Source organism: Megalops cyprinoides, chromosome 6 (genome assembly GCF_013368585.1).
Source record: "Megalops cyprinoides isolate fMegCyp1 chromosome 6, fMegCyp1.pri, whole genome shotgun sequence".
NCBI classification, from domain to species: domain Eukaryota; kingdom Metazoa; phylum Chordata; class Actinopteri; order Elopiformes; family Megalopidae; genus Megalops; species Megalops cyprinoides.
Window position 1 is genome coordinate 8,018,980 of NC_050588.1, and position 23,254 is coordinate 8,042,233.

General features: G+C 46.2%; 1 protein-coding gene across 5 annotated transcripts in view; it reads left to right on the forward strand.

Annotated features, from left to right (window-relative positions):
• The first annotated feature begins 12,323 nt into the window (after nucleotides 1-12,323).
• Nucleotides 12,324-23,254, forward strand: part of samd11 (sterile alpha motif domain containing 11) — a 64,704-nt gene continuing 53,773 nt past the window's right edge. For 2 of the 5 annotated variants that reach the window (XM_036532222.1, XM_036532224.1), the window contains exons 1-2: nucleotides 12,324-13,176; nucleotides 14,762-14,853. In XM_036532222.1, the coding sequence (XP_036388115.1) occupies nucleotides 12,723-13,176; nucleotides 14,762-14,853 (546 nt within the window). In that variant the 5' untranslated portion in view covers nucleotides 12,324-12,722. Of the gene's footprint in view, nucleotides 13,177-13,382; nucleotides 13,509-14,761; nucleotides 14,854-23,254 lie in introns of those variants that run through there. The other 3 variants (XM_036532223.1, XM_036532225.1, XM_036532226.1) reach the window with 3 other exon arrangements.

The window sequence follows — 23,254 nt, forward strand, 5'->3', positions numbered from 1 at the left end:
TTTCTCTCATTGTCAGTTTGGGCCGAGCACCACCATTAGCTGACCTTGCTACCGCTGTTGCTTCTCTGTAGGTGACATTAAAATCGTGTTAAATGCTTAATAATTGCTGTCCTTGAATATAAACTACACTCCGCACCGTCGCGATCAAAATCAAAGCCACGTCGAGGAGAAGCAGCGCGAATGTCATCCGGGGTTTGGTGACAGCGCGGGGCACCTTTGGCTGAGGGACTTGGCGTCACTGTGCTTTTCGGTTGAGCGCCGGTGTAGCGGCGTGACTGGTCCCTCGGCTCGATGCCCTCGGGGCGGCACGCCGGCCTGTCTCCTCCCGTCGCAGCGAGCAGCCCTCGCTGGCAGACACCGGCCCAGGCGCGCAGTCCTCCGGGCAGCGTGCGAGAGTGACAGCACGCGAAAACGACGCTGCTTCGCGTTGTTGTCTTTGCGATTTTTTCCCCCCAGTCTCCGCCTCCGACTTGACTGTTTGAACTATTCGTTACTGAGAGAAGGCATGCGCTATCTTCCCCTGCGTTAATTAAAATATATATTCACCCTTAGACTAAATCCAAACAAAGAACTAACAAAAAAGTTGAACAGTAATTCATTAATTGATTTATATACCACTGAGGACCTGAACTGCACACTGAACTGCACAATTGTTATTTAGAGTTCAACACGTAGGCTAGATTGCTAACTTTGGGAACAGACTAGCCTACGTCTAAAACATATATTAAATATAATGCCGAGTTCAACATTTTTTAAATATTATGTAAGTATTTAGAATTGAAAGTTATTTTCCACAGAAATGATATGTAGAACCCTAGTAAGATACAACAGCGCTGTTAAAAGAAATGCACAGATGAAAGAGCAGAAGAGAGAAAAACACGGAATTCTTTCCGAATAGGTAGAGGGATAACTTCTCTATTGTTTGCTTTCTGTCCCTCTCTCCCCACAGCCCCCCTCCTCTAACCAGCCGCCCTGCGTGAGTGCGGAGGCGGCTGCAGGGCGTGACCGGCCCGCTGAGCTGCAGCGCCCCGGGGGATAGAGCGGCCGGAGCGGCTCGCTAATTGAAACGTGTCGGCGGCTCATTGACGTCTCGGCTCCGGTTTCAGGGCAATTTCAAACCGCAAAGCTGATTGCTGGTTTCACATCACACAGGAAAAAAAATCAATAGGAGCCGGGAGATCAGGGATTTATTCTTTCCACATAGATTTTAACCCTTTCAAGAACGAGCCTTTGTTTGTGTCGTAAAGAAGAGTCTATGCACAGAGACTAACCCCTCGTTGGTTACCTTTTTGGCTTATTCATGATAAAAACATGATTTGATAGCAGAGAATAGCTATGCACCGAATCACATACAACTCGTAAAAAGGCTGATCTTATTGATACTCTGACACAGTTAAATGTGCTATGAACCTTTAGACTGCAGGAAATGTTTTGAGATCGACAGTAGGCCTACTGCAAACATCCTCAGTTGAATCAGTTGCTCATTTGAAAACCTGTTGGCAACAATTGTAAGGTTTATTTATGTTATCTTTTTTGGTAGTAGTAGACAGGTTGGTGAATACAGACATGCGTGACACTGACCACTGCGGTCTTGGCCTCACTTACCTTTCCATCATTGGAGCCAGACCTTGCAGGACTCAGGGCTAAATGCCCACTGACACGTTCCACGGCATTTCTCAGGGTTTAGCAGGATCGTGACTGACGAGGGAATAGCATGGCTGAGTACGGGGATATTGACTACAAGCACATTGGGAAAACAATTAACAGTTTTCCCCCATGGCGAACAGGAAGCTAACTAGCTAGCTGGTAAACCTGTGTGAAGTTGTGCATAGTAGAAAGCGATATCAAAAGCAAAGAACCAGAAAAATGAAGATTCATTCACAATTTAATATGTATTCATGGTTTATTATGTTTAAACATGTTAAACACATGGCAGACATGACAGCTCACAAAGCTAGCTTGCTTGGGCAGTAAACATGCCCTCCCTAGTGATAAGTTTGCCTTTTATAAACTTATTTCGTCTTAATAAATAGGAGATGGTGTGCCAGCAAACATTGGCATTTGTCCTTTGATTTACTTTCTTGAAAAGTGCCTAAACTGACTGCCGCTTACTTGTACAGCTTGCTAACAAGCTTGCTAACAGCTGTATATCCTCACCAACAGTATTATGACTCATTAGTGACAACCATACACATTTTGTTTTTTATTTGAGCCTTGTAATCTGCCAAGTTAAAATCACGTATCTTGTTAACAAAGACAAGCTAGCTAGTTGTTTATCTTTTCAATTTATTCAGCGCAGATGAAGTAGTAGACATTCTGGTGGCACATTGAAATATTTCAACAGCTGTGTTTTGTGCCAATACTAGGTAACACATTTGTTGTTCTCTGTCCACTAAGCTTCCATATTCTGCAGCTTCTTTGGCAGGATCAGGTGTGATGGCGGGGGCCAGGGTTCTCATTTTGCAAAGGCATTGGGCTTACAGATTTCATACCTATGTTTCTGGTAGGCCATCAGTCCTAGTCCTTGTGAGTTCCAGTTCTGATAATGGAAAAGGAGCCATTGAGGGCAAGCATACAGCTAGTAATCTACACTGCTGTGATCCAACACAGTATGTCCTTCAGAGAATAGCCAGCAAAAAACAAGAGTGTATCTCAGATTGGCAATATCATAATCTATAGTTTGTTTTTTTCACCAAAGGTCATTATTTTGTGATGTTTTTGTAAAGAGTGTAACAAAGTGTAAAGGTATACTGTGAAATATGCTGTTTTTTTAATAACAACTATGATGAATTGCAAGTAGACAGAATTTGAATTCAAAGTCAGTATTCACAAAGCCAGTGAGTATAATGAGCAGCCATTTATATTAAAGTTATTTCATAAGGCATATGATATATTCATTTCATAAAATAAACAGGTTGACACTGAAACAAGCTACATGTAATGCAAAGTACAACAGATCACTTTGAGAGAGGCATGCAGGAAGGTTCTGACTGCAAGGGAGCTGTTTTGGAGATGTAATAGCCTGTTTACATTAGTCCCGATTCAGCTACATCTGATTGTGGTCTTGGTTGTATTTTTTTTTTTTTTTTGGAATTACATTACACTCAGATACACCTGCGCCCACCTCCTGACCAGGGCTGCCAGCTTCATCTCAAAATCCAATGTGACATCACAGATTATCCAATAATCCAAAACCATAAAATTTTACAGCCAGTATAAAATCCAGACGTTCTATAGCATTTGTTTTGAAAAAAAGAAAATACCACACTGTCAACTGGCCGCTTACAACATCTGCTGAGGAAAAACTCTATCTTTCAATCCCAGGAGTCAGTGCAAAATCAATGACAAATCCAAAACTGGCAACCCTTGTCTTGGTTGCTTGTTCACTTTCCAATATGATACTTGCTCTGGCTGAATGACAACAGGCACTTCTTCAACCTTTTTCATGTAATATACAATCACTATTTTTCCATTTAAGTTTTCAGCTCAAGTCTTTGATAAAGAAATAGTCCGGCAAAGAAGTGTCTTTGTGTTATGTTTTAAAGTGTGGGAGAAATGACAAAGGTGTGGTTTAGTGCTGTATGTCAATGCCACTAGCCAGCCAGTGAACATGAAACTTCTTCATAATTTCTAACCAGCAGATTTAAACTCATTTCAAACAACTTTATTAATGCTAACTGAGTGCTATGTCATTGTGGTCAACTAGAATTCATTAGAATTTAGGTCAGGCAGCAACAACAAGAAATGTCCACAGGAAGTGTGGACAAAAGATACAGTCATAGCAAAATCCCCCCCCCCCCCCATTGGTTTCTGAGCCAAAGCAGTTTTCAAGACACCTTCCATGCAGACCAATGTAAATATGGATAAAGTGATGGGAAGCTGATCTCGGGTACCACTGGAAGTGATGCGGGGCTAGATTTACATGTAAAAATCCAACAAAATGCAAAATGATGTATTGTTTTGAATATCCTAGCCTCCATGGTAAGGGTCAAGTACACTTTAATGTGGCCAGTGAAAACATATAGCATATAGTACAGCTCTTGACCAATAGGATGTCTAAGACATTGGTGCCACCAGGACAGGACAACTTGTTACAACTGTTACTTCTGTCAAATAGCAATTAATATTCTGTTGAGTAACCTCCTTTGCGTCACAGAAATATTACCGGAGCATTTTTCTCAGGCAGTGTTAAATTATTTGATTAATTACTTTACAAGATGTTGTAGAGATTTTTATTTTTTCAAGCACATCTCAAATGTATTATCTGTGAAAATTACCATCAGTTGCAAATGCTGGGGTAAAGTCTTCTTTCTGCCCATTCAAATTGACAGAATTCCTTCACTTCGGACTGGTGAAGGTTGTCTGCATTACAATTGATTTGACAAGAATGTCATGTTTAAACATAACCCTTCCTCAAACACACTTCCTACCCCAAAAGAGAACTGCTGCCTGTAACATTAAATTGTTTAAATCATAGTTCGGCTCCGGTGGGAAGGGTGGAGAGATACACAGCACAGCATGAATGGCAGCACCAGATTCCAACATCTCTGTGGAAGCCAAGCCAACTGAGTCTTTCCATGGAAGGATTTCGGCTGAATCTAAAGGCACACGCTTGCCTTTCCGATATCGGTTAAAGGTCAGGCCATCATGGATTTTTAGGCAAACATTTTCCTAAAGAGGTGGCTTCAGAGGAGGACTACAGTCCACCTGTTTCCATTTAAATTTTCAGTGAGGCCTGACATTTCACGCATTGTGGCCCACTGATTTGAGCTTGAATTTAAAACTTGAATGGAAAGCCAATGGAACCCACTGGAAAAAAGCAATGGTAGAGCCATTAGACAATGCATTGGTCCAGGGTACCATCCCCTGAAAACCTGTGATGCACAAGCTGACCACCACTGGCTTGCTGAATGTCCTCCATTATGAATGGAAACACTGGCCTGACCATCACATAATGGCAATACAGATTGCATTGATGTGATTTGGTATATTCCATTAATATTTTGGGTACTTGGCCGATTGCCTGTTGTAGACTGTAGCTCTTTTATAGGATGAGCCGATGTAATTCATTTTACTTTGACAAAGGTCATTTTTCCTGGCTCTGAAACTCAGGGGCTCGCCGTACATAATGAACGCTGTGGGGAAAAAAAAGTATTGAGGTAGAAATAAGCAGCTAATAATTTATGTCCTTATCCCTGCCCTGCACAAGGGTAGTGTGCCAGTAACCACTACAAACTCAGAGGCATGCAACCTCCTATTGCATAAATTAAAGGAGTCAGAGGGAGCGAGGGAGGGAAAGAACCAGGGATAGAGAGAAAGAGGGAGATAAATTCAATGAGAAGGGAGAAGGAAAGGGCTGGAGGGAGATGGTGAGAAACAGAGAGCCCTGTAGCTCCTAAGGGCATTTCCTGGTAGGAATCCAGGTTCCTGGTCATGTTTCTTATGTTGATGTCTGACCATACAGAGAGGGAGAATATTATTGGCACATTAAAATGGGGTGAGGCTATCAGCCTAGCTGTTGACTTATTGTAAAAGGAGATTACGGTCAGAGGCCTAAATAGTATTAAAGTCTCTCGGTGCTAATCGCATTCCTGACAATGAAGAAGACTACCTTTTGCACTATCCTTAGATGGCAACTGGATCAGCGAGTAACAAGCAACACTGGGATCAGTGGTTCTCTATTAACCACCACAGGCACGAATGCTCAATGTGCTGGATGTGAGTGCAGGGTCTTTGGTCAGTAATGCGGGGGTCAGAGTCTTGGATGTTTTGGTATTACTGCACTGCTTGAATGTGACAGCCAATTAGGAGGAGAAGACAGAGGAGGAAATTAACCCCAAATGGAGATTTTTAATCCCCCCCCTGACACAAATGACACAATGTATACTCATGTCACCAGGCTCACAAGAGGGGAGTGGGCTGGGTGTTATTCCTCTGTTCCTGCCCAAAAAAGCTTAAGGCAGTGGAGTCCACTGGAGATCCGTGGGTTTCTAGATTCTATGCAGTCTTAGGTCTTAATTACTTATTTGAAGGTACTGCCTGGATGGAAATGCAAATCACCTGTTATTCCAGATCTCAGTCAGTCTGAGGGCTGAAAGGCTCTGGCTTGAGAATCTCCAGAACCTGGAGTGCATGTCTCAGATTTAGGGGGTGCATGAGTCAATAGATCGGCCAAATGAGGAAAGACAGTCCAGCCAGGGTCTAGTGCTCACTCATGAATAGGCATGACATACTGACACAATTGAAACTTACATTTCTGGAGATTCTTAATGTTCTACGTTCATGTTTTTTTGAACCTGCTGATATTCTGCATGTCTGACCTGAGCAGGGGATGGGGGGCAGCAGTGGCGACGCAACTTCAGAATGACGATCAAGAGTTTAAATTTGCCACTGCTGTGGCAATTCATGGTTGAAAAATGTCCGTCGTCACTCACAGTGCCTGTGTAGTGTCCAAAATGTGCCTACCAAGTGTATTAGGGCAAAGCCGTTCAGATAAGGGTCTCAGAGAACAGCTGATTAATGAAAAAGTGGCCATCAGGGGATTGGAGATAGGTGGGAAGGGTGACCTGGGTCCCCAGGATGACCCCGATTGGTTAAATGAACCACATGCTTATCCATCTGGTGGCGTGTGCACTGGTAAACTTGTGCAGCTTTGATCACTTGTACAAATATTCCATATCAGGTTTCTAGCTGTAAAAGATAGCTTTTCCCATCCCCAATATTAAAAAAAGGAAACTTTATACTCCAAACAGTACAAAATATCCCCAAATGTCAACCTGGTCCATGCATTGAGTGATGGAGACAGGACTGTGTGTGTGTGTGTGTGTGGATAGAGAGTAGGGAGGGGGGTAGGTGTTTGGAGACTAGAGCAAGGGGGTGGGGGGGGGGGGGGGGGGTCGGGTATATTGTGTTCGATCCCATGGCTTGGCATTGACAGCTACAGACGCTGGTATAAAATGAATGTTCTCCGGGCCGGGCTGGCAGCTCGTCCAGCGGGGAGATAAATCCAGCGTGGAAGCGCCGCCGCTGAGGATCAGAGCCAGCCGCCTGACCCCCCTAAGATCCGCCGAGCGGAGCGAAGGGCGCCGGGACGACAGCATAAACCCATTGAGCCTCTGCGGGTTTAATGTTTCAACGTCCAACCGTCGGCACAGAGGCGCAGGAAAGGCGCGGGCAGGAGCGCTGTCATTAGATATTCCTATCAGATTTTTTTTTTAATGTTTAGAAGTCGTCGTCATTGGCAGCAGTTTGTTTTTGGAAGCGCAGCGACTAAATTGCGTACTGCCCCACCGTTAACGGACAACTTCAAATTTAAACACTTCCTTATGAAATTCAAGTTTATGAAACATTTCACAACCGAAATATTTTATCAAAGAATTTTTTTAATCTTGATTGGCTACCTAAGTAGACTAATGTTTTTAAAAGAGAGCGGTTGTGACTCACATTTTAAACAATCTTTTAATAAAACCATGTAGCCAGAGCCAATATTAGTTTTGTCACCATAATGAAATCTGGAAGATGTTTTATATTTTCAAAATGGGAAATTCATTATGTAGCTAATTTGTTCCGCCTTCTTGCTAGTTATAAAAAGTTCTCGTTTATTAAAGAAACAGACCTGAGCTACCATTTTATTCCCCAGTCTTCTGCGCAAGTCTCCTTCAAAAACACCGTAAAGAAACCATTAAAATATCATGAAATAGTTAATTACTCCCTCCGTGTCTCCGCAAGTGACTGGATGTAGTGGCGGGGGGAGACACGGTGGGAGACGCCGCTTTTTCCAGTATGGGTATATTTTGTAGCTCATGTCTGAAAGGCTGGCTCCAAGCTCTAGGGGTGGGCTCCCGCTCTCTGATGGTTTTCCAGTGAGTATTTGTCAGGTCAGACTGTGCACCGCCCGGCGGTCTCCGCTCCTCTCCGCGGGTTATTTATTACCTCTCTCCCCCGGCGGCAGCGCTGCGGCTCCGGGGCCGTTGCCAACAACGGCGCGGAGGCGGGGGTATAACGAGGGGGGTTCTCTACAGACGACGAAGAGCAAGAATAAATTCTGCCATTCTCCTTCACTGCTGCCGTATCGCGCTCGTTTTAACATACAAATTTGTGATGCCTACTTAGTTTTTCGATGTCCGACAAAATAACGCCAGGGACTTTGCCAGAAACGAAGAGTGGAAAGTTCTGTTCCCGCCTCGTGTCCTCTCTGGCATCCCGAGCACTGGCAGACCCGTCCGTATCGGACATATGAATATAGCCGTGTCATTATATCTCCTGGCTGCCTATCTGTGCGTATCATCTCTCTGTCTGTCTGCGCAGAGAGTGAAGAGAGACACTTTCTGTGTTACTGGAGGAGGGAGTGGTGTAGCCTACACCCACTCACTGTAGGAATGGAAAGAAAAAAGATAAGAAACTGCAGCAAAGCCAGTTTTCTGCAGAGCGGCCTTTGACCTTTAAGCTGAGGCTGAGGTTGATGGCCAAGAGTTCTGGGGAACCTCCCCGGGCGCAGTTTCTGCCGGATTCCCCGGGCCTGGAACACATGAATCACCGGCTTGCGGAGGTGCGGATGAGGTGGAGGGGGGGAGGGGGAGTAGGGTATCCCCCACAGGGCACCCCGTCCCTCCCATCTCTCTCACTTTCTCTCAAGGCGCAGCGCGGCGCCCCACGAGCGCCCCGCGCTTCCGGCAGACCCGGAGAGCAGCCTCGTGGCGCGCTCAGAGGTGGCACAGGGAGTCGGCTTTCACTGCTGACGTCACCACGCTGCCCGACCTGTGAAATGTCACGGCTCAGTCGCTGACATTTGATCGATAAGCTCGCGCCGACAGGAGCGCGTGTGGACAAATCTTGACGTCTTCAAATTTAGCCGATTCAGGCGGTCGCTCTCTGTGCCGGGCTTTTTACTAGTGTAAATGACACCGTATCGCTTAATGTCTCACACTGCGAGCGGCAACATGGTGAAGTTTCTGAGAAGCACTGAATGCTAACTCTTAGGAGACTACTTCACAGTGTTTCTGCAACGGCAGTGAAAGCAGGCAAAAATCCAAAATGGTGACCAGTCCCAAGCATTCCTGAGAAACAGGCTGAAGATCCATGATCCTCTAGGTCACAATCATGCCAATGATTTCCTGGGTGACAGATACACTGGTGCACCTCCACATAAAATGGTCTGTTTTTAAATCACTCAGTGCTAGGGCCAGAGCATGACTACACGGTTGGTGTCAACTCAGGCTTTGCATGTGGATGGAAAATTGGAGCAAAGCACTTCTCCTTAGTGAGTACGACTCTAGCAGCTGTGGTCCTCGCTCTCTACTCCTGCTGTCAGTTTACTAAAGTTGTACATCTATTCCTGCTCTCTCTCCACTGTGGCTCTTTCTCTACACATCCTCACACTCTACACCTACTGTACTATACCCCTGTTCTTATTCTACTACACAGATGCTACTCTTCCTCTCCCTCTCCTGCTCCACTCACTTTACCCCTGCTCTCACACTACTCCTCCTGTTGCTCCACCCTTACCTCTGGCCCTCCAGCCTGTCATTCAGCCTGCTCCAAAGCAGAGGCTCATGGGGTGTTTTAGCTGATTTATACTCCTTAGAATCACACGGCCCACAGCCCACCCCATGTCCCAGAATGGTTATTCCATGTGTTCCTGAAGCCATGGGAGCAGTGTGTGTGTGTGTGTGTGTGTGTGCGCGCGTATGCGTGTGTCACATGTGATCCCCCTTTGAGAGAGCGGTGAGGCCATTTGATTTTGAATGGAGGAAAGCTGAGGGTATTCTCTCTGAGCCACCCTCACCTCTTCACACCAAAGCTAGCTTTAAAAAAACCCTGGCTCTACTGATCAGACTTGGCAGGAGACTTTTTTCTGAGGTCTGGAAGATTAGTTAATTCCTTAACGGTTCCTCTAAATCTCCAACCATGAATATAAAACACAGCCTGTCTCAGCATCAGCAGGGATCGGCAAACGAGATTATTATTTAGATTTTCAGTCCCATAATTATGTCTAAATTCAATTACATTTTTTTTCTAGTTGAATTTTTATTTTTCTCTCCCCTTGGGCCTAAAATGCCATAATTTGAATGTATTTTTCAAAACATAAAAAAATACTTATGTTTAAACTCATACTTATTTGTTTCCTTATTGTGTGTTTTTTTTTTTTTAGCAATACCCTCAGTTTGAATTAGGTTCTCGCTAAGGTTCCCTTCCTGACCTTTGGGGAAATATTGTCACCAATTCAGGACAGAATGGGATAAAGCAAGAACAGTATATAAGTTAAAATGTGTGATAAGGGGGCAGCAGTATGAGGTAGTGGTAAGGAGCAGGGCTTGCAGCTGAAAGGTTGCTGGTCTGATCCTCCACTGGGGCATTGCCGTTGTACCTTAAGCAAGATACCTAACTAGCAATTGCCAGCTGTGTAAATGGTTAAAATTGTAACTTGTTGTATATAAGTTGCTCTGGATAAAAGCATCTGCTAAATGATAATATTGCAATGTAAATGTAAAACAATTCCCTCTTTTTACACTCTTGTCAAATGCTGAAATGGGTGTAATAATGCCGTGTGCTTCCTTCTGGCACAACTACCCTGTCTGGATAGAAGGTGTATTCAAATGTTAGATAATAATAAACTTTATATATAGCACCATTCATACAAGAAATGCAGCTCAAAGTGCTTTACAATAAAGAAATTACATGCACCGAATGCTTAGATACCGTTGTGTGCATCAACTGTGTATTTTTACGTAGTCTTCAGCCGGAAGAGCAGCGGGGAATGTTTAACTTCCCCTTAATGTCTGAGATGCAGCCAGGTTAGAAGTCCCATGATGACAAGCCTGAGAGATGAAAGGACGCCGGTCCTCAGCTGCGCGTTGCTCTATGCAAATAGGCTACGTGTTTTCTGTCATTACTGAAACCGCAGGTGACCGATCGCTCAGGTCAACCAACGGTCACGACTTTACCCGGATGACTGTTGAGTTGGCAGGGACGGTGGCCTGCAGAGAACGGTCATGACACGTGCCCGCAACTGAAGCTAACGGTCTTCCGAAGCCGCCGCTAAGTGAAATGCAGGCTTTCGGAACGGCAAATAAACTGGGGTTTGCTAGAGGGACAGGTAAAAGAAGTCTGTACATGGGGGAAAAATCCTAACAAACACGAACATTTGGGTTCTCATGATTGCGCTTCAGACAGAGCATAGAGACATATCGTTGGCGTTGGGTGCCCCGCCCTTGGTTTGCCATTCAGGGATTTTGAACCAAGTCCTCCCATTTTCTGAGTGCTTGGCTTAAACCCTTTCCCGCGTTTAGGGAATGGTGATGGTGCCGGACTTTTTTTTTTTTTTTTTAGGCGGAATTAGTTTTTTTTCACCAGCTTCTGAGTCCAGAGCTTTATTATTTATCTGTCCGCGGAGGAAGCATCAAATATTCATGTGTCTCCACTCTTTAATGTGCTACACGTCTAAAGTTTCTGATCATTAAGAATGCCTAATGTGCAGTATGGAGCCTTGTCTCCCACAACGATGATAGTCTCGGAGACCTCTCGCTGTTAAGGAGACTCAAACGGATCCTTGATGGCCCATTTGAGCAGTTGCTACCTGTCGTTTTTTCTATTAACTTACATCTCCAGTGCCCACCTCCCATCATTCACGTATTACATATAAAGACATGCAGTTGCATAAGTAGCCTAGATGTATATGACTTTTATTCAGATTTTGAATGTGCAGAAGTAATGAATGACTGAAAATGCAACGGTATTTTACGTGAAAACATTGACTATGTTTCGAGTGATTTAGGTTACATATTACTGCAATACGAAATAACGGCCACGAAATATGCCGAAATCGTCTTTCCGATTGTACCGCAGCAGTGCCGTCCGTCGCGACCCCCCCTTTGCCATTCGCGCTCGGAAAGCCTGCGCTGTTTAAATGGGCCAAGCGGCGGAGAGTGCAAATCTTGTTTGGTCGGGGTCTCTGAACTAAAGCGTGACTTTAGAGAGATATAAAGGGTTAAAAACGCCTCAAAACTTCCCACTAGTTCCAGACGTCTATTGCAGATAAACACTTAAAATACAGAACGCGGGGGTGACCTCGTGAATTAGCACCTCAGCGTTAGAGTAGGACATGAAACTTCTGATAATGTTTAACGATATTATTTCTCAATATGACAATATAAATAACACCGATTAGGTAGCGCGATCGCAGTATGTCCAAATACTTGTTTTGTACTTTTAGTGAACAATTACAGTAAGGAATATTCTAAAGCTATACAGTCTACAAGTAATGGATCTTGCTAAAAATATGAAACGAAAATAAAGGAAAAAGAATGGTGTCATTTTGAAAAAAACAAAACAAAAAAACAACTGCGTTCTAGAGTGAGGTCGATATAGGATCAATAAGCATTTTAACCAACATGATGTGTATACGGCAGCTGAGATCCCTCCAAGATGTCAGGTATTAGTTGTGAGAGTCAGATTAGTTGTGGTGGGCAGGAGAGCGGCGAAACCCGTCATGCGAGCGAGCTGTGCGCCCAGCGTAGAGCGAGGCTACAGAGCGCTGTGAACTGAATGGGAATCTGTTGGTGAACTTAGACGCACTGCTGTCAGAGAGCGACACGGGGGTCCTGCGTAAAACAAAGTAGCCCGTCTGGGAGACGGGAGCTGACCAACTCCGTGAAGAGGACGCACAACTTGATTCTTCGAACGAGACGCGGATCACTTGTTACCGGCGCTACGCTTTCAGTAACATGCCCGCTATCAAAAAGGAGAAACTGGATGGGGATGATATGGCATTGGCTGCCTTCAACCAGCCCGAATACCTTGCCCCTTTAAATGCCACCTCTATCCCCGTGGTGACCCCTCATCCGCCGCCGTACGATCAGATTTTCGCCCATCATCGCGCTTACTTGGGACTACACGACACTGCGCTGCATCACCAACACCTCCACCACTACACTGAAGACTTAATGTTGGAGAGATTCTCCTCCATTCCGGACTTTCAGCCGTTTTTTGACAACGGGGAGCCCTGCATCGAAGTGGAATGCGGGGAGAACAAGGCTTTGCTATATATTAACAAGCTTTGCCAGGGCAGCAAGGGACCCTCAATCAAATACCGGGGCGAGTGGCTCACCCCGAACGAGTTTCAGTTTGTCAGTGGACGAGAGACTGCCAAAGACTGGAAACGTAGTATAAGGCACAAAGGTAAGCTTTAACTGTGCTTTACAGAAGCTTGTCAATATCCCATAGCTTGGATTGCTGGATATGCGCAATTTAAGTGTGTGATACGTTTTGTGGTGTTGTTATTGAACTACTTAGGTTCCCCCGGGCGCGAGCCGTTTTGGAATTAAAGGGTTACACAGCGGTAGAGCAACTACAGTGCGTAGTTTAGCACTGAAAGCAGACAAAAAGAAGAGAAAAGCGAAGACACTTGGGTGTACCTTTCGCAGTCGTGCACCAGGCAGTCAAACTATGGAGTGTGCTTTGGGGATCCCGCTTTTGGAATAAGGGGAAATTCGAGGATATATCCGAATATTGTGAGTTGGTTTGCAAGAAATAGGGGTAATGTCGCGGAGTCTAATTACGACACCTGGATCTTAACACTTGGGCAACTTGAATGATGCCAGTTTCCAGGCGCAGGAACGAGGAAATTATGACAAACTATCAAAACATTGATTTATTTAATGACATCGCTGTCTTCATATATGCGATTGCTTTTGGTTCATTCGTATCGTTAATTTGAGGTCTATTAAGGGGGCGGTGGCATCCAAATATAATCGATTTTAACATCCGGGCCGGAATGTGATGTATCATAGGAAGGAACTAGATGAAAGTAATGAAATGAAATTAAGTATTTGGGTGTCCAGAGACGAATGCAACATTTTCTGCTCAAAGCCACATTTTTTTTACATGGAGGTAGATTATGGGTACCGTGAAGGTATAGCCTGTCTGTCGTAGTCGGTTAATGTTTTTTTTTTATCATCTGGGGGATTGCTGGGGAGCCTGGCGTTTATCGCAGATATATTGTGTACCGACGTGGTAGGCTAAGGTTAAAGGCACGAACCAACTCTTGCGTCAATGTGTGCGTGCTCCGTGTGTGTTGTGTTTTCCCCTCAAGTTACACGGAACTGACTGGAAAAGGTTGGGTTACTGAAAGTCGGAGGGGGGAGGGGAGATGGATTTATCGCCCTAAGTCTAAAAACAGATTGTGAACACATTGGTTTTATATGCGTGACAATATTTTGTTCAGTGGACTATGGCCGCGTGAGGAAGCGAGATGACCGCCACCATGTGATGCGCAGTGAATTTTTTTTTAAGTGGGGGATTTTTTTTTAGACTTTCATATTCGAATATTGATCCGTAAGGGGGAAAGTCCGAACTTTTATTGATATCTTCAAGACAAAGCAAATGCATTCAATAAGCAAAGGCGCTTATTTGCACCATATTGTCTCCCGTTTTACCATTAAGACAAATATTGAGTGTCTAAAGTGAATTCATACCAGCCAGCCAGCAGGAGAAGTGGACCTTAAAATAACAGTAATAATTCATGGAATTCATTTAAAGTGTTTACCATTTAACCAGCATTTAATGAAAAATAAAGCAGGGGAATGCTGCATAACGTTTGTGTATGTCCCCTTAAATGGATGGCATTGTGTTTTACTTGAATAATTATTTTTCATATTGTCAACGTGTAGCAGTAGTTCTTCCACGTTATCGTGGACTGTCATCTCACTGCGTTAACGCGATGCTCTCTCTCTCTCTCTCGCTCTTTTTCTTCCTCTGTCTGCAGGGAAAAGTCTGAAGACTCTTATGTCCAAAGGAATCTTACAGGTACATCCTCCAATCTGTGATTGCCCTGGGTGTCGAATTTCGTCTCCAGTGGTAAGAGTACAGTTCAGATGAGCGTTTAAGTGCCTCTGTGTTCTCTTTGTGGCGCGTTATGGTTTTGTAATCACATAGCTGGGCAAAACCTTGGCGAACAGATAAGCTAATTAATAAGTTTATCCCGCTCTCATTTGTTGCATGTGTATAGTATGGATTTGACAGTGAAGAAAACAACAGCAGACCAACCACTTGCCACTAGTGTGTTCTTTATGTCAGAATCCTAAACGCTTTGGTTACACCAGAATATGCCGACTTGCTGGTGTCATCGTCTGGTTGAGATATTTTCCATGAAGAAAAATGAACACAAATGAACATTCCTTACAATCTGAAGTATTGTTATTTTAATCTGTGTTGAAATATGTTTTTACATGTTTGTCACCTTCATATTTCTGTTTATATACAGAGCTCATAGGTTACATGGTTATATTTAAGTGGCATGTAGCGTAGATGAAGCATTAGAGCATTGTACTTCAGAGCAGAGTTAAAATCTGGGTGGGACACTGCAGCTCAATCTGGAGGCAGAAATACTCTACTTCAGTTTCTCCAGTAGTAACCAAGTCTGTTTGGATGGGTGAAAGACTGCGCGTGATGTGAGAGTGTGAGTGGCCTTGAGTGAGGGAAACTGCAAAGCAAATTGTTGTGTTTATATTAAGTGTGAAAATGCAGCGTTTTTGTGGTGATTTTTCATGTCATATACTAAGACGGATGACGTTGATAGAAGCTGATGTAACGCTGAACTGGTACAGGGAGAAGTGATGGTGGTAGTGTAATGGCAGTGATTATGGCTCACCGGCTCCTGTCTCCTGTCTCAGTCTCATGAGAAAATGGTCGAGAAAGGGTTCTTTTCGGCCGAGACACGGGCTCCTAAACTTGGGGCTGTGAAACCCTCACTGGTGCTCAGAGTAATTTCTAGGTGTCCCCTATTGACGTGTAAAATTCAGATGTTCAATTGCAGGTAAACAGTGTGCATCAGAAACTCTGAACAAATGCACATGTCCTGTTCACCTGCCCCCTCCTCAGTCTTTTCAGCTGTGTTTTCAGTGGGTCTCAGTGTTTTTTTTTTTTTTGGAGGGGGGGGGGGGGGGGTCTGTGACAGTTTGGAGCCCCTGGGCTATGGTTGGGGGAGGGGGTGGGGGTTGTCTCTCCCTCTGTCTCGGCTCTGCCGTTGCGGTGGCCTACTTTAGCTTTTCCTCTGCGGTCAGGCCGCAGTGTGTGTCAAAGGTAGGGCCACAGGCCTGCTGCGCTCAGTAAATCCTGCCTGCCTCAGTGAAGCCGGCTGAAGAAGAAAGTAAAAAAAAAAAAAAAACCTTTGTGTGTTTAAGGTTTATGAGCGAAAAAAAAGGGGAAGTCTGTCTCGCTGAGAAGGAAGCGAGCAGGCCGCCTTGCACCCCGGAGCAGGCGCTTCGGTTCGAGGAAGCGGTGCGGGCGCGGCGGTCACAGCGCCGTGGCATCCCCCCCTCGCCCTCGGCGTCCCGCGGAGCGGCAGCACCGACGCGGTGTGCAGTTCAAACGGGCGACCGCCGGTGTCCTCCGCAGCGGCCTCTGCTCCGCCTCTCTTATCGCTGCACCCCGCGGCCTTCCCTGAACACCGGCGCCGCGCCAGCCCTGTTGCTAGGATCCGGCGCGAACACTCGACCCGTTACCGGGCGACATCGCGCGTGCAAGTGGGCGGGCAGCCAGCGGTCAGCGGGCAGCGTAGGCCGCTCTCGTTGCCCCTGGGTGCACAGGGGGCTTAGAGGGGCTGGAGGGAGCCCTCTCGCCTGTGCCCCTCTTCATCTGATAGGCGCGCGGCAAGTCGCCGCTTCAACCGGTTAATCTAGAAGGAAGGCTGTAAGGAGCTTACCAAGCTGCTGAGCACGGCTCTTGGCGATTAGCGCATATGTGCGGCACGCAATGTAAAGGCGGTTTAGATAAGCCCGGGGGGGGCTGTGTGTGTGTGTGTGTTGTTTGCTGGGGGTGTGGGGGTGTGTGTGTGTGGAGGGGGAGGGGGCGGCAGCTCTGCAAGCAATGCAAGTAAAATGATAACGTTAAATTTTCACGGGCAGGAATCAAGATACGGGGTGCGGAGCGGTATCTCCCGGCTGGCATGCCATAGGAAGCCGACCCTGGGACTGTCCAAACGAAGCAGCAAGCAGGAGGGAGGCTTTAGGAAGGCAGCGAGTTCAAAGGTGTTCCCAGCCGCCAGCGTAACCTGGTGACGGGGAGCGAGTTCGCGAGGGACGGGGCATGTTAGACCATGGTGTCCCTCCTGTCGATTGCAGCCGTGGGCTGACTGCCATGCAGCTGCCGTACCCTGGAGATCTGGTTACACGTAGATCTGCTGATCTACAGGCGCACGTTATCATATGCAGTCTGTCGATACCTAGTGAGATTTTCCGTCCAGACATAGTTTGACTCGTCTATGCATATCTGCAAAACTGAACCAGAAACTTTTCTTGGGTGGGGAATCGTTCCTGATTGAAAAAAAAACCTCTTTGAAAATATTACAGAGGTGTTCAAGGGGTATGATGCAAGATGACTTCAAGACTCGGTAGCTTCTCCTTTTCAGTGATTCTAGGCAGCGTATTATATCCCTTTTTTATAAAGGAGTAGCCAGTGACACTTGTGTTGATATGAGAGCGGAGAATGGCTCCATTGTCAGTGTTGGCAGCGTATTCGCGTACAGCACAAACAGACGGTGACGCACACGGGTGCTGTGAAGAGTGTCAGTCCCGTGAGGGACAGCTATATCTGCGGGGGGTTTAGCTGTGTGTTTGGGACAGGGGACAGCGAGCGGCTCGGTCTGGACATTCGAGGAGCAGTTCATTCTGTGACACGAAAAGCAGCTTCAACAGAACCGTTTTATTTTCGTGCACCTAGCTTGCAGAAATTTGATGACTCCCCGAACGTCGTCGCTCACTTTCGAGCACCTGCTTGCGTCGTTAAGTTCAGCATCTTCGTCGCGTTATTCGGCGTGTTTTGAATGGCATGAATTGCGGTTGGCGTTTTGCTCCATTCTGTCTCAGTTCCGCGGTTCCCTCCGCATTTCTCCTCTCCGTTGGTTCTTTTCCTCCTCTTCTGTCTTGTGCTCTCTTTTTCCTGTTTTTTCAGCCTCCATTCTCCCCTCTTTCCATCCCTCTCTCCCTCCTCTCTTCACCTCTGCTCGCTCTCCCTGCCTAAACGTCTGTCACATTTGTCCCTTTTTTCCTCTGGGGTTTTCCCCTTTCCCAGTCTCCCATTGTGTCCATCCCTCTCTCTCTCTTTCTCTCCCTCCCTCCCTCCCTATCTCCAGCCCGCTGTTGGATTCCTGGGAGGCGCGGAGGAGGAGGGGAGGCAGTCAGCTTGTCTCGCCTGTCTTGGCGTCGCCCTTCTCCCCCCTCCACGCCCCTGGGGCACGCCAACACCGGCATTCACTTAGCGGTAACAACATGACACACCAGCACAGCCCGTAATAACACACACACACACGCACGCACAGGAGACCACAAAACTCACAGCATGGAAGCGCAACTCGGAAAGACCCATAAACATACATATAATTTGACTGCAATAAACCTGCACGCAGACGCAAGTGCCCGATGTTGTAACGGCTGCAATAACCGATACACACAGCGCGTACCCACACACCCATGCCTCCTGCCGCAGGTGAAATTAACGCACAGACGCAAAGGCAAACAAACAGGCCGGCTGTCAGGCAGTCAGCAAGGGCTCCCTTCGAACTTTTGACATTTACCTTGACATTCCAGTGAGCTGACGCTGTTGAAGTCGTTGGTCAGGATTTATTCGAGTGACTCGTGCTCATTTCTGAACTGCCCATAAAAGTGTGACTCTGAGTGGGGTGATGCAAGGATATACTGCGCATTTCATTATTATTTTTGTTTCACATTTCAGCCCAATGCTAGCAACACCCAACAGCGCATTCACTTTTTGCACTCTCTATTGTGAATGCCTGTTGCGTACCTGCAACACTGAGCTGTTTGAGTTCATTCATTTTCTTCTTGTTTCATAGAAATAACTTCAAAACTAGAGTACAGAAACCGAGGCACATGATTATGAATCAGGAGGAAAAAAAGTTTGTCAGTAAAGGAATGCTGAATAGCTGCTGAAGGACGAGACGCAAGTATGTCAACGGTGTTTCGCTGGACACTCGAGGCGGAGTGCTGAAAAGTCCTCATCTGTGACTGAGTTTATCATAACCCGTTGAGGAATGAAACTGGCAGACGCACAGGCCAGTAAATATATTTGCTGAATCATAGCTCAGCCCCGGAGTTCCCAGATATTTCAGCTCAGAAATCAAATAAATAACCGAATGTGTTTTAAACATGGCGTGCGCTGGCGGTCAACAAAGCCTCAAGTTCAAAACAGAGTGTGCAAAAAAAATGCTGGTTTTAACGGTCAGTGCATCCAGTAGGATACCGCTTAGCACACAATCATGATTTTGGGCACTGCTTGCTGTTTGGAAAAGAACATCAGATCGTGGTCTGGTGCCACCTCAGATCCTTTCCGCAGCACGGATGTGGATATTGTCATTTTCCCTTCAATCCACAGACCAAAACCGATAGTATTGGATGGTATCACACTAGTAAATGAAAATATCCTGACTGCGTGTCAGCCTTTAGGACTTGTTTTGCCTTTCACTAATACGCAGCGAGTTTTGAATCACACAGGCCCACACCTACGGTCACACGATCTTTGTAGATAAGAGACGGACAAACACACAAACAAGATGAGCCACTCCCATGCGCACACACACACTACACACACACTCAAAATGATGCGCGACAAGACTGAGATATTAGGAGATACAGCCCGAAAGCATTATTTGTTCTTCATTAACAAGTAACCAGGCCTAGAAACAGATTCCCTGGATCTCACCAGATCAAAATAGTGCGTCAGGTTAAAATAAATTCAGACTCAAGGTTTTGATGCACCGGCGTAACTCGTCTGTCATTTGTGGTGACCCATCTGAAGGCATAAATTCGGGGGGTGCTTCCGAGGTCGAGCGGACGCAGGGCCGGTCCCCGCACAAGGCTCATTACCAGGGCTGGGGTGACGGGAGGCACGCTGCGGAACTGACTCTCTCTCTTGGGGTATTCCCCAGAGTTCTCTGCGCACAGCTGGCCGGCAGCGAGAAGTCTGCTACGCAAGGATTCGCTCCTTCGCTGGTCTTTTTTTCCCTCTTGTTGCTCATTTTAATAACGTGTTGCCAGGCAGATCTCACAATTATTTTTTTTTTTTTGTCGAGGCTGGTGGGATGGGGGTGGGGGGTTGCGGAGGAGCTGTCATGGAAACAACTTAGAATATCTCAGGTTCTCCAAGGCTGTATTTTCTGGTGTTTATATTTAAGCATATATATTGATATTCTCTTGTAGACTATGTTTTCTTTTGCCCATTATCAAGGTCTTGGTGGAACTTCTTCAGCTATGTTGTGAGAATGGAGCCAGATAGCTAAGTCTTTCTAAAGAGTATGAGGGAGTGTTTTCTTGGACATGTATTGGGCTTAAACACGTGTGTTTGGCACCTTATGTGAATCTGCTATGTGAACTTCCCTAACTATCCTGTCATTATCTAAACTGGTCTTTAATGACTTGGAACATGATCAATTTAGCACAACAATGAAAGACAAGTCATTCTGAAGCAAAATTATATTTTACAGTGGTAAAAAGTGTAATAGTGTAAGAGTATAACTGTGTAATTTGGTTTTTTCCTCCCATCCAAATACACTGCACTTCAAAACAACATGCTTTAATATGGAGTGTGTAAACCCTGCATGTTTGAGGTGGCCAGGGAATTGAGTGCATGGGGGGGGGGGGGGGTTAGTGTCTCTTTAAGAGTGCTTAGCCTGGCCAGTGCTGTTTCTGTTGTCTCCCAGGAGAAATGTGCTTCCCTCTCTCTGTTATTTCAGCGGAACCTGTGGAGGTCGAGAGGAAATTACACTCTCCTCCGGCTCGTAAATATCTCCTCGAATCAGGGGCTTCCCTCATTGCATGCTGGGTAGGGTAAAAAAAAAACAAACAGAAAAAACAACTAACCGGTAGGGGCATATGTTTGGGGGACTGGTCGTGGGGGGCGGTGTTGAGGTGTGAGCGTACCTTTTCATGGTCTGTCTGCGTGAGCGTATTGAAGGTGATGGCTATGCCGAAAGAGATGGAAAAAGATGATTAACAAGCCGGTGCCGCGCTATAAAAACAGAGCGATGCAGAGATATAGAGGTGTTTGAAACCTGAGAAGCCCATGCAGTCATCTCTCCTACTCTACACGGCAGGGCCCTCTGCAGTCAGCATTTGACTTCGCCGGACCAAAGCTGCAAATTGGGCCAAGGCTCCTACCAGTGAGTCAGCACCGGCGTTCAATAATTAAATGGCTCGTTACTGACGTGAGGTGGCACCCGGTGGTGGGAGAGGGAGCAAAGCGGGAAACACCGGCCCGAGTCCGAGGTCAGCGGAGAACGAGAAGCAGCCCACGCAAACCTCTGCGTTCGCGGGATCCTTCACACCCTTCTAACAAGTCAGAGATTGTTAAATTTGATTGGCCGCAGCACGCGTCAGCCTTACGGGATGTGATGCCTGTCATCATTACAGGCTGACAGTTTTACGCAGTTCGGACAGGAAACGGCATCAGGGCCTATCTGGCCTTCGCAAAAACAAATGCACCCAAGTAAAATATTTAATTTGGCCTCCTGAGTCAGATGAACGCCTTCGGCATTCAAGAGCGCACTTTGGTCCCCTCTGAAATATTGATCAGATTCAAAGCCTTCAAATTAACCAGGAGATCCAGCCAGACAGAACAAGTAGAACGCGAAAACAGCGCTTTAGCTACGTTTCTCAAAGTGAGATGTTAAATTGCAGTCTTCCAGAAGCTGTTGAGAGTCTAGTCCAGCAGACGTTGCAAATGACATTGGTGCAAGCAGCTGAAATAATAACAAAAATAACTCTTAAGACTAATAGCAAACAACATTAGTGAAAAAATAATATGAACGTGTCGGGTTCCTCTGGCCAGATGAACCTGCTATGATGGGAGAGAGCAGTGCTTGCAGGGCAGGCTTTTGAAAGCTCAGTGTCTCATTGTGACACGCTGTAGGAGGCCTGAGTGAATGTGGGCTAGAGTGCGTTTTTGTGGAGACAGGGCGGTTGCGGTAGAGGTGGTGGGAAAGAGGGAGGGCGGGGGGTGTTGTTGGCTCCCTCGTCCCCTCGGCACTGAGGCAGTGCTGTCATGGCAACGGCGGAATCCCTCCTCGGGACGGCGGCGGGCAGGCGGCGGCGGCCTCTCCCGCTTCCCAGCAGTCTGCTGCATTTGCGAATCAAATTAAATTAGAGCAAATTAAATAACCCCTGAAAATTTGCAGCAGATTGACGCCGAGTCTCTCATTCAGGGAGTGCATGCCAGCCCCCCCCCCCCCCCCCCTTTGAGATCTGGACCCTGGCAGGGAAGAGTGCATGCAACAGTACACACACACACACACACATACACTCTCTTTTTCATACACACACCCGCAAACACACACTTTCTCTCTCTCTCTCTCTCTCTCACACACACACACACACACACACACACAAACATACTACGATACATTTGCAAGCTCTCTCTCTTTCTCTCACTCACACACACACACACACATATAGACAGACACAGGTTCACTCTGTCTCACACACTTGTGCATACAATGTGCCCAAAACAACACGGACAGAAACCAAAAATGGTGCAAACTCAGACTCTTGTGCCCTGGAAAACTACATCAAAGCCACAGCAACACAAAAAGGGAAAGAGTCCTTCTCTGTGAATACCTAGTGACTGCTTTCTGTCATACTCCTACTGAGCAGAAAAAAAAAGTTCCATGACACAAAACCAAGATCAGCTACATGATGGGGAAGTAACGTGTTGCTGGCTCTGAGGCCTTTGTTTCTGCTCTACAGTACATAAAATGCCAATAGGTTGGAGGAGCACTTTGGGGAAACGGGCAGAAAAGTTTGTCCCTTTGAAGGTGGATGGTTATGTGTCAGATTGTTACTCGACAATAGTAAAGGAAGTTGAACCTCCGTGCTGCCTGCCAGCAGGCTGTTCCGCCTTCTGCTCACTCTTTGCTTCTGGGCCTGAGGTCTGTGTGGTCAGCTTCAGTGTTTCTCGGTGTGACTGCACATTTTTCCAAATTCCACGAAGTAAGAAATGGCGGCATCTTAGTAGAGTACATTGTGACCGTGGTCTGGCGCCTGCGCAGTCCAGAGACAAAAATGCACATAGTCAATGGCGCAATCCCCACCTAAGAATTGCAGGCCCAGGTCAGTATTGTCCTTCTCATGGTCTGCACCGTTTGAATTATTACACAAATACTGAAAAACACCGTGCCCAGCTATGATGTGATGTGATGTAACTGACAATAGATTATGTTTAGACACTCCCTCCCCTATGACCTCACTCTCAA